An 11,799-nucleotide genomic window follows, 5' to 3' on the forward strand; every position below is an offset into this window, starting at 1 on the left:
AACCTTACTCTAATTGTCATGCTGACCATTGCTGAGGACCCCTTCAGCAGGCAGCTGTCTCCCATTGGCCTTTCAGGCTTTCAAACCTATGATCTTTTCTCCAGATCAGGCATCCTGTTGCATGGTCTGAGGGCTACCTAGGATGTAGTCCAACTCTTGCCTTCTGCTAAGGAGCTGTCAGTAGTGGCCTTCCTGGAGAAAGCTGGGTTTGCTATGAGGCTTGGCAGCAGGATTGGTAGAGAAAAAAGAACTTAAAGTTGAGAGGGTGCTTGCATCTCTTTTTGCCATGGCAAAACTTGAAGGGCTTATTTCCCAGTCAGTCCCTTTGTTTTTTTTTTTTTTTTTAGAGATAAATATGTAATTTTTTCAGGTGATTAGGGCTAAGGCCCGCAAACTCAAACCCAGTAGGAAATAGCCACTAAAGCCAAGAAAGTTCCAAGTTCCAAGAAAGTGTGCATTTTTCATTCTCTTCTCTTATAGAAGATAATAATCAACACAACATAAACTTTGTAGGGTTTTTTTTATGTTTTAGGAACAATTGTTAGAAATCACTTTATTAAAAGTTATCTGCTGCAGCTGGTAAGGCTGTTTGTCTTCACCATTGTGTTACTTTGAAATATTATTCCTTGAAGAAAATTGACCTAAGAACAAAGATCCATTTGTTTATATTGCCAATTACTTTTATGTTAACTGATAACAATTAATGAACTAATGTTAACTAGTTCGTTAGCTGTATCAGACACACACATACACAAACTTAACAAATTTCGGGATATATTCTGTATATCACAATACATTCTTAGCAAGAACTGAGTAGTAAGCAAAAAGCGAGGTGTGTCAGGAAAGGGCAACACTGTCACTACTAAATGGCTTCAGCTTTCCTGTCAGTTATAAGAACCCTTTCTGGGAGAAGTCAGTGGGCAAGGTTGTGAGCAAGTCTAGGGCGAAGTAGGGCTTACTGTATTTGAGGCATCTGGCAGGGCTGTGTGCCAGGCAGGGACTGGGTTTTCAGGGGAATACGGTCAGTGGGTCACCATGGCTACCTCCAGCCCATTCAAATAAAATAGATCCAAGCAGAACACTTCTGTGGGATAACATGAATGTCCTCAGCTTAACCAGACAATAGAATATGGAGGGACATTGTAAGGTGAGGACTTACCTGCATTAAGAGATTTGGCATTTGCTCTTGGTTCCTGAGAGCTGGACCGCACTGAGGCTAATGAGTGGGGGCTGACCAGACCAAGCGGGACCACCCAGGGGACCAATGTTGACTAAATGTCAGGAAGCATGATATAATCTATCATGGCCTTGTGGGGAGGCTGATAAGATCCCTGAACCCTAAGGCTGAAATGAGCTTCCTGGTTGCTGACCACGATCCGGAAAGAGTAGCTCATCCTTCTTTGGGACTTAGAAGCTCTATGCGGAGACAGCTCCCAGGCCTCACCTTATGGGTCTCTTTGTTTGTTTGTTGTTGTTGTAACAAATCTGTAGACCTAAGTACGGTATACTTTGTGAGATTCCGTGAGTTGCTTCAGTGAATTATTGAACCTACAGGAGCACTGAGAGCCAGCAGAGGCTGGCATCTTCCTATCTGGTAGTTTGAAAGAAGTTGTCCTTCTAACTTGTGAGCTCTGACTCAACTCTGGGTGGCTAAGGTCAGAAAGAGAAAGATAAGAATGGAAAAGTGGGAAGGTGAGGACTGGACCCATCCCCACATTTTGTGGATTGGATTCATGCTGATGCTTACCATGCAGTTAGTGATGATGGTGGGATTTACCTGCTTTACGGCTTACTTAGTGCAGACACTGCTGAGACAATTCCAGTTAAAATAAGAACACGGCCATCTCTTTCTTTGGTTCGATGCTGGTTAATCACAGTCTAATTTTTATTTTCTGATTCTCATTTTAAACATATTTCCCAAAACTATGCTCTTTTTTCTCTTTACCTATTTAATAGCTCCATAACCAGCATCATCAAATTGTGTGGTTCCAGTGCCTGCTCAAATGTATTAATTAGAATTATGTCTAGCCATAAATGACAAAATATGGAAAATAACCTAATAAACATCCAGGCAGGCAGCTCAGAATTGGTACATTGTGCCATAGGTCACACTTTTTCTATCCTATTGGTCTTCAGTGAAGGGACTCTGTTTCCAAATCACTTCATGGACCAAAATGGTGTGTTCTGGGTCCAGCTGTCACATATGCATTCCAAGCATCAGGAAAGCGATCATAGAGGGCAAGGGACCTGTCTTGGTTTCTTAGTGCTGCTATAACAGAAATACCACAAGTGGGTGGTTTTAAAGAACAGAAATTTATTTTCTCATAGTTCAACAGGCTAGAGGTCTGAATTCAGGGTACACGCTCTAGGGGAAGGCTCACTCTGTGTTGGCTCTGAGGGACGATACTTGTTTCAGCTTCTTTAGCTCTGGTGTTCCTCGATTTCTTCGTTTCTTGGAGATCTCCACGTGGCATGTATCTTTCCCTCATTTGTGCTTGTGTTTGCTCATCTCTGTGCCTAATCTGCTGTTTTTATATCTCAAAAATGATTAAGTTTAAGACACTCCCGACACTGATATGGCCTTACTAACATTACAAAGAAAACCCCGTTCCCCAATGGGATTAGTAACCACAGGTATAGGAGTTAGGATTCCAACACATGTTTTTAGGGAACACAATTCAATCCATAACAGAGTCTAATCTCTCTCATAAAAGGGTGATTCCCAGAAGATGCACACATCACTTCCTCTTAAGTCCCACTGCCCAGAATTAAATCAATTGGTCAGATCTTGCTGCAAAGGAGGCTGGGACTCTAGTCTTTATTCTGAGAAGCTAGGTCCTCACTTAATACCCAGGGAACCTATTACAAGGAATGAGGGAAGAATGAAAATTCTCAGCCTCATCGTTGGCTTTGTGCACTGTCTGAAGGTTATACCTTTTGTGGCATCTGCATAGTTCAGTTGCACTGATGACAGATATAATCTGGCTTTTCCTAATACCAGTTCTACAGTTTTTGGGAGGGTATACTATCCCCCTTTGGGGACTGTGCTCTACTTCCTTTGATATAAGGTGGAGAGAGAACTTCGGGATTGGTTAGTACCTTTTGTTCTCCCAAATTTTTGTGGCCAGTAACCACACTGTTTGGTTGATTCCTATGCAAGGTGGCCAATTTTTAGACATTTTTTATCATTTAATCCATTTTACAAAGGAACGGACTGTTGCTCAGGAAGTTTATGTAATCGACCCAAGGTCAAGTAGCTAATAAGTGGAGTGCTGAGATTTGCCCTCAGGCCTATAATTAGTAATTATATTACTTGTATAATTTAATGTATAGTTATCATCTAATTTTTTTTTGCTTTCTATTTGTTTCACCTTTTAAATGTTTCTTTTTTTATCTCTTCTCTTTTCTTCTCTTGCATTGATTGAATTTTTTCTCATTTCACGTTTTTCTCCACAATGAAATCATATTTCTATGCTTTTAGTTATTACCTTTGAACTTTTAATAGAACACTTAGCCTAAATATTTAAGTATTTGTTGAATAAATACAGGAATGAATGAAAGTCTAAATTTAGTCAACATCTTTACTCCTTTTTTCAAACAATATGATCTTATAATTCATTAACTCTAATCGTTCCTTGCCAGGAGGGGAGAGATATAATATTGTCATTTTTTAAAGTTAATGTCATTTGACTGCTTTTAAGAGATTCTCTTTGTTATCTGAAGGTTTACTTTGATTTGTTTAGATGAAGATTTCTTTTTATTTATCCTGTTTTGTATTTGTTGTGCTTCTTGTCTCTGAGAATCCCTGTGTTTTATTAATTCAGGAAATTTCTCAGCCATTAGTTTAGTCTTTGAATAGTACTTTCCTCTTGCTCTATTTCTTCTTCTTTGAATTCTGCCTTAGACATATCTGAGACTTTCTCCAACTTACATGCCTCTTACTTCTTTCTCTATTTTCCATCTCCTTTTACTGTCTGAGCTGCATTCCAGTTAATTTCTTCAGACTTATTTTCCAGTTCACTACCTTTCTCTGCAGCTATGTCTAGTCTGTTTATTGAGGTTTTTATTCCAACTACTATAATTTTCCCTTATAGAAGTTCTCTTTGGTATATAAAAAATATACCTGATAATTTTTTATGTTTTCTTATTCATGTTGTTGTTATTAGTTGCTATTGAGTCAGCTCTGACTCATGGCAACTCATGGCGACCCCTAAAGTGAATTTCATCTTGGTGGTATGTTATCCATTTCTTAGAACCTCCAAACAGTCAAAATAACACATCTAATTCTTAGATACCAACCATCCTCCCTCTAAAACCTGAATGACGGAGAGTGGAGCTCACAGGCTCAGCTCTCTCTGACCTTGAGGTCCAGACATTTAGATCTACAATCCCAGGGCTAGCCTCAAAGTGAGTCTAGTTCCAGGGCCGGCAGCTTAGAGACCCAGGTAGGAGGTTGACAGGCCATGGGAGGCACATCTCAGGTTTGCTGTTGGTTTATTCTCCACTGCCTCCCCCAGCCAAGGGAACTTCCCTGGAATAACAAAGCAAGAAGCTGGGAGCAAGACCATGAGAGAGTTTATTATCCAATTACTGCTCAAGAAGGGAGACAAAGCCAGCAGGATGGTGAAGGTGAACAAGAAATGAGCTGGAGCCGGGATGGTGGCTGGATCGGGGCGGGGAAGGATAACTGGTGAGTCAGATATAAGGACCAGTGCTCAGGCAGTAGCAGGGCTGCATTCCATCCCCAGCAGTTCCTTCTGGTCCCTTTCCTAAGTGGGGGGAGGGGGCGAGATGACCCTGATGGGGAGGGAAAGGGCAATTCCTCTCCCTCAAGGTTGCTTGGCTCTGGAGCCAGCCAGAGCCCACCATCAGCCTCATGGCACCTGATATAGAGTGCCCCAAAGGCCTGGCAGGGATCTGTACTTTCTGGGGGCCACCTGGTGCTAGACAGGGGCTCTTTGGGCTGGGCCACTGCTGAGGCAAGCACAGTGCCACGTAGGACTCACTATAGCAGGCCCTTTCCTCCCCAAACCTTTACTCTCAATTCCTGTGCCCTCTGGACATCCGCGCCACCCCAAATGTACACAGACACATTTTCGGGACTTACCTCCTCAGGTAGGGGTCTTCTCCAGCAGCACAGACACAGGGAGACCAGGGGGGCTAAGGGGGTTAGAGATGCCACCAGCAGCAGAACCCAGACACCCAGGAGCATGGCCTTGAGGCCTACGAACAGGGCCTGGGGACAGAGGACAAAGCCATGGGTATAGAGTGCCCATTGCCATCCCTGCTCTGTCCTTGCTTATCACGGACACATGAACACTCCACCCCTTTGTCCCATACCTGTAGTTTCTGGGGAGAGCTAGGAAGGGAGCCCCACTGGGGTCAGCACGGCCCTGTACCACCCCCAGTGACAACCTCCAGGACCTGCGAGGATCCAGGGGGAGCAGGAATTCCACACACACACTTCTTCCCAGCCTTCGAACCCTTGAGGCATTTATCAGTTTATTCTTATCTTACGATGGGTCTTTCCCGCTGGTCTGTAATACCCCAGCAGCAGAAGCTATTCCTGTTCATGCTGCATCTCTGGTCCCAGCCACCCAGCTGGGTGCGGAGTGGGTAGCAAACGATGTTGCTGGAGAGCCCCCTTCCCCTGCTGCTGGCTGCCCCTCCAGCCCACTCACCCCCAGCATGTTCACGTAGGAAAGGCACAGGTGCAGCCTCCTGGCTTCCTCTGGACTCAGCGTGCTGGGCGGTGCGGTGGGCCAGCTCCTCTGGGAGGAAGTGTCGCAGACATAGTTCCCATCGTAGAAGGGGTTCCAAGGGAGCTCATCAGCCCCAATTTTAATGGCAGCAACAGCAGTGGAAAAAGCTGTCAGAGCGAGCAGGGTCCTCAGGAAGCCCTGTGGGGAGAGGACAGGGGCCGTCGTGGCGAGTTCACAGTCTCTTCTGGAGCCCAGCCTGGGGAGGCAGGGGCTGGGCCACATGGAGCGGGCAAGATGGGGCAGGAGGCTTGGGACGACCCCAGCCCGAGGGCCTTCCTGAACTCACCCAGCAGACGCCACCCCGTTTCTCACGAAGGAAAGCAGCAGCTCCAGCCAGCACAGCCTGGGGAGAAGTTGAAGCCGGAGCAGGGTGAGGGCAGGAAGGGCAACTTCCCTCATGTCACTGCTTCTCTTCCCTCTGTGACTACCCTACCAGCTGGCCGCCCAGCAGGCCCCTTCCCAGCATGGGGCCTGGATGAGCTCCCGAGGCTGCAGGACACTGCTGCAGTGACGTCTAACCATGCTTGTGGTCACTGCCAGCTCGAGGCCTCCCTTCCCCACCACCTTGTTTTCAAGCAGCACCACCTTTTCTGAAAGTTCAAGGGTCAAGTCTTGTGGATGGAACAAGACCGCCTGGATGCAGGAACCAGGTCCCTAGAGACTACCTCCCTCCCCACCAAGGGCTACTCAGCACCCACCTGTCTGTCCAGGCTGCTCCCCTACCCCTGGAATGAAGGCCTGAGACATGGAGGTAAAAGCCAGGCCATCTTGGCATCAAAGGAGACCCCTTACCTCATCTCCTGCCACTTCCCTGAATCACACCCTCTGTCTGGTGGTCCTTCCCTCCCAAGCAAGGTCTGAGGGAAGTGGGGTGGGTGGTGGGGTGGTGAAAGGGGCCTGTGAGGCAGGGTGGGAGCTTCAGGAGCTGGTCCTGGAGACTCCCCTGTGGCAAGAGTGTCTCCTGGGAAAGGGGGGAGATGAGGTGGTGTTTGCTGCGAACGGTAGGGGCGGCAATGTGGCAGGAAAGCACTGGGAGGGGTCGGAGGGCTGGCTGCCAACTGGACACGTGGCGTCACTGCCCTGGGCTATTTCTCACATGCAGAGGGGGATTGGATTGCTAACATTCCACCCTACAGTGTTGATGGGGATGGTGATGAAGGTGATGGAAATGACGACAGCATGTCTACTGCCCTTGAGAGCAGGTCCTCGCCCGCCCCTCCTCGAGCCCGTCAGCCTTCCTTCCCGCTCCACTCACCACTACCCCTGTCCAGATGGCAGCCCCTGAGTCCAGCAGGTGGGAGTATCGGAAGATGTAGAGGAATCCTCCCAAGACCCCGCTCAGTATGCCCAGCACGATCTGCGTCACCTAAAAGAGAGTCCAGCTTCCAGAGTGTGGGGGTGCAGGGTCAACCTCTGCCCCAAATCTCAGGGCAGCTTGAGGTCCTGACACTCCAGGCATTACTGGTTAAACCCCCAGACTAGCACGCGCCAGCTACCCTGAGCCTGGTCGAGGGAGAGTGCAGGGCTCCACCCAGTGGGGCTGTGAAAGGACAGTGCTCCGCTCCCGCATCCCTTTAACCCACAGCCGACCAGACCCACAGCCGACCAGACCCACAGCTTTGATCGAGAAGGTCAGCAAGTGAGAAAAAGCCAGAATAGAGATCCGGTGTGCTAACTGGAGTGAAAGTACCACATGGAAGCAGTCTGTACTCACCCAGGATGCCACCAGCAGCCGGCTGCTACCTGGGGCCTGGGTGGCGGTGCCCTTGGGACGGGCCCAGGTCCGCAGCTGGGAGCCCACAGCCAGCAGGAGCTTGGCCAGAGCAGACTCCTGGTGGATGTGCACGTCAATGTGGGTGGGCTGGGCTGCCACAGGGGCCAGCTCACCACCGTCTGCAGTCCCTGCAGAAGTGGACATCCTGCCTGGGGGGAGGAAGGAGCATCAGTGAGGACAAGGTGGCACAGGACAGTTTACATTTTCAAAGATTTTGTTGGCATTGGGGAGGACAGACAGTGGGGGCGGAGACACTGCACTGGGCCCTAGTCACCAAGCTGCATCCCCATCTCTCTCAAAGGTGTCAGGATGGGGGTAGCTTGGCTCTAAGCCTGCTGCACCTTCTCCTTTGTCCCATGTGCTGTGGTCCCCCACACCCTTCCCCCACAGCCTCGGGGGTCTGGTCCAGCCAGTGCCACATACTCCTAACCGCCTCGCCCCTCTACTAGCCTTGAGGGTGTGTGACCACTGCCTGCCCAAGGCCCAAGGCCCTCCTCTTTGCCTCCCTCCTCGGGAGCCCTCAGGTTAGAGGGCAGACCCCCATCCCATGTCCCTGACTCCTGATGAGCCTTCTGTTGTAGCAGCTACCCCACAGCGGGGCTCCAGGGCCCTCCTCAGCCTCCCTCCCCGCCAAGGGCTGCTCAGCACCTACCTGCCCCCTGTAACAAAGACCTTAGTTGGGGGTGGGGGTGGAAGAAAAGGCCAGGCTATCTTGGCATCAAACAGAACCGCTTACCTCCTCTCCCGCCACCTCCCTGGAGTCACACCCTCTGTCTGGTGGTCCCTCCCTCCCAAGCAAGGTCTGAGGGAAGCAGGGGTAGAGGGGACCTGTGAGGCAAGGTGGGGGCTTTGGGGAATGGTCTTAGATACTCCCCTGGGAGGGAGTCCTGTGCAAGAAAGTCTCCCAGGGAAGGAGCCAACGGGGCTGTGGGGGCCCTGCCTCACCTGCTTGCCTCTGGGCCCGGGCGACAGAGTGCTCAAAGGGAGAACCAGAACCGGGAGGAGCCTGCGCTGGAGCTGAGACAGAGGGAGAAGGAAGTTGTCTGAGAGTCAGTAAGGGAAGCTGGAGGGAGGGGGATGATCGACTGCAGCACCGCAATTTCCCAGCAGAGAGCCAGGGCAGAGGGGCCTCTCTGGGGTTTTCCAGCTGCTAGTGGACCAATGGAGCCCTGGTGGCACAGCGGTTAAGAGCTTGTCTGCTAACCAAGAGGTCAGCAGTTCAAATCCATCAGCTGTTCCTTGGAAACCCAATGGGGCAGCTCTACTCTGTCCTATAGGGTCATGACTCCACAACAACAGGTTTTTTTTTTCAGTAGATCAATCAGCTCTGGTGAGCTGGAGAGAGTGATGGTGAGGGTGGGTGGCCTTGGGGACACAGCTGAGGAACTCTAGGACATACTATGAGGCTGTCCTCTCCCCCCCCCCACAGGGGTCAGTGTTTTCAGAAGAGCTGTATATGCTTGTGCTGGCGTGGGGTGGTAGGGAGGGATCTGAGTGTGCGTGTTATCTGAGTGTGAGTGTGTGCTGTCTGAATGGGTGTGAATGTGTGTGTAGTCTGAATGTGTGTGTGTGCGTGTTATCTGAATGAGTGTGAGTGTGTGCTGTTTGAATGGGTGTGAGTGTGTGTTGTCTGAATGGGTGTGTTATCTGTCTGAATGTGTGTGTTATCTGAATGGGTGTGTGTGCTGTCTGAATGCATGTGAGTGTGTGTTATCTGAGTGGGTGTGAGTGTGTGTGTAGACTGAATGTGTGTGTTATCTGAATGAGTGAGTGTATGTTGTCTGAATGGGTGTGAGTGTGTGTGTATGCTGTCTGGATGTGTGTTCTCTGAATGGGTGTAAATGTGTGTGTGTGTGTTATCTGAATGGGAGTGAGTGTGTGTTGTCTGAATGGGTGTGTGTGAGTGTGTGCTGTTTGAATGCGTATGGGTGTGTGTATGTTCTTCAAAAGGTCCCTCTGCCTTCTGTGAACATGATCATCTATTTAAGACCGAAAATCCCCAGAGGGGCCCTTTTGCCCCAGCTGTTTGCTGGGAAACTGTGATGCTGAAGCCCAGCCCCTCATCTCTCTCATCCCTTTCTGACTGTCAGCCAACTTCCTTCTTGCTTGTCTGGTTTCAGCTCCAGCGCAGGCTCCTCCTGGCTCTCCCTTTGTGCGCTCTGTCTCTGGGGCCCAGAGAAAGCAGGTGAGGCAGGGCCCCCACGGCCCAGTCAGCCCCTTTCCTGGGACACTCTCTTGCACAGGACTCTTTCCCAAGGCAGTCTCTAAGACGAGGCCCGCAAAGCCACGACTCTGCCTCTCAGGTTACCCTCAGGACTTAGCTGGAGGGCAGGACTCACTAGACATTTCCCTCCGGGAAAATGGCTGGGCAGGGGGGAAGGGGAGAGGGCTGGGCTTGGTCAGCTCTGGCTGCTCTTTCCTCCATCTGCCCAGTGCCTCCCCTGATTCTGGATGGTGTGGGGGGTTCAGGCAGTTGGTGCTGAGCGAGCTTTGAGAATGGAGCTCTGCTGGGGAGCAGGACTGGGGTGGAGGCACAGGGCAGAGAGGGGTACTGCCCTCTTTCCCCAGCTCCAGGGAGAAGTGTCCAAGACAGCAGGGTCAGGGTTCAGATCCACTGAGGCCAGAGGAAGAGCAGAGGAGGCAGATCTGGGGATTGGACAGGACTGGGGGAAGTGGTGGTACCCAGGGCTCAGAGGTATTGAAGCCCAGGCTGCTAACTTTTTGCTGGTCCCTGGGCCCTGACAGGAGAGCTGGCTTGAATCTGGGCCCAGACTTCCTCTTGCATGTTTGTGAATAGGTTTGAGTGTCCTTGTGTTCATTTGCAAAATTGTCAAACACCTGCCCTTCCTGACGCAAAAGCGGTCAGGAGGCGAAGGAGTAAGACTGCCTTCAAACGTGAGTAGAGAACAAACGCGAGGACTGAGGGTTAGTGTTGTTGCTGGTGATTTGGGGATTGTTATTAATAATATTCGACTTCACGGGGAGGCCCATTAGAATTGTCTCTGGAGGGGTTCTTTTGGATCTAGGCAAGCTGATTCTGAAGTGCATAAGGAGAAATCAACTAGCAAAAATGGCCATGGCCATCCTGAAGGAAAAAAGGACACACGGGCTCACAAAATTGCTCAACTAGATATTAAAGTCTTTTACTTACAATTGTGATAGATGCAGCGTATGTGACTTATCCGACACACCAACGGACAAAATACAGAGACTAGAAAGGCCCAGTTCCTATGGGAACTTAGCTTTTGCTCAAGGAACATTTTAAATCAGTAGGAGAAAGACACCTTCTTCCACAACTGGTGTTGGGACAAGAGGGTTAATTAATTTTCTGAAGAAAATAAAACTTGGATCCACGACTCCCAACTTACATCAGGTGGATCAACATTTAAATGTGAAAACCGAAAGCATAAAAACAGAAGAAAACCTGGAAAAATTATTTCATAATCCTGAAATGGGAAGTCCTTTTTAAGGATGTTATAAAACCCAGAAAGCATAAAAAAGATAGAAAATTTTGATTATATAAAAATGAGTAAGCAAAGTCAAAATGTACACTTTAAAATGGGGCATTTTATTGCACAAACTTAGTGAAAAACTACAATGGAATGTAATTTTCCCCGAAAAAAATTGAAAAGGGTAAAAAGCTTGTGAACACACTGCTGGTTGTGGGGGCGGGGGAGGCAGCAGGCACAAGGGGAAGCTGCTCCTGCCGTGTAGGTTGCCGCCCCTCGGGAAGCGGAACTTGGCGATATCTATTAAAATCCCAAACGCGCACTACCAGTGACCCGCCAAGCCCACGCTATCCGTAATAAACATTGGAAATAACCTAAGTGCCTGTCAATAGGGGACTGCTTAAATACACGACGATGCAGTCATACAATGGAAGCTTTTTACGGCTCAATGTAGGATTATTTTCAAGACATATGCTTATGTGAACAAAGCGTTACGCAGAACAGTGTGTAGAGTGTGCTGCCATTTGTGGAAATGGGGACAGAAAGAACATATTTTTCTTTTATATGGAAAAAATATCATTGGTAGGATATAGAAGAAACTGATAATATTAGCTCCCATCTGGAAGGCAGCTAGGTGGCTGGGAGGAAAAGATGAGAGAGAGGGTTTTAAATGTATACCCTTTTGTATCTTTTGAATCTTTTAACCATGTGAAAGTATTATGTGTGACCATATATATGCATGTATATATGTATATATACATATATATATTATATATATGTATATGTATTATATATACGTATATATATTATATAT

The 11,799-nt window shown here is 48.7% G+C and overlaps 2 protein-coding genes across 2 annotated transcripts in view; one reads left to right on the top strand and one right to left on the bottom strand.

Annotated features, from left to right (window-relative positions):
- Positions 1-4,560: 4,560 nt before the first annotated feature.
- LOC101349434 (transmembrane protein 176A-like) lies at positions 4,561-7,680 on the bottom strand. Its single transcript, XM_012554479.2, has 6 exons — positions 7,477-7,680; positions 7,018-7,128; positions 6,049-6,105; positions 5,682-5,900; positions 5,108-5,236; positions 4,561-4,769 (listed from the first exon to the last, which is right to left on the bottom strand). The coding sequence occupies exons 1-6, from the start codon at positions 7,678-7,680 to the stop codon at positions 4,716-4,718; spliced, it is 774 nt and encodes a 257-aa protein (XP_012409933.1). The 3' UTR covers positions 4,561-4,715.
- A 1,963-nt stretch (positions 7,681-9,643) lies between these two features.
- The window catches only part of LOC101361247 (transmembrane protein 176B-like), a 7,519-nt gene continuing 5,363 nt past the window's right edge, over positions 9,644-11,799 (top strand). The window contains exon 1 of the mRNA XM_023727913.1: positions 9,644-9,721. The gene's annotated coding sequence lies outside the window, so the exon portion shown is untranslated. The remainder of the gene's footprint in view (positions 9,722-11,799) is intronic.

The sequence above is a fragment of the Trichechus manatus genome, unplaced genomic scaffold (assembly GCF_000243295.1).
Source record: "Trichechus manatus latirostris isolate Lorelei unplaced genomic scaffold, TriManLat1.0 scaffold00020, whole genome shotgun sequence".
Lineage (NCBI taxonomy): Eukaryota > Metazoa > Chordata > Mammalia > Sirenia > Trichechidae > Trichechus > Trichechus manatus.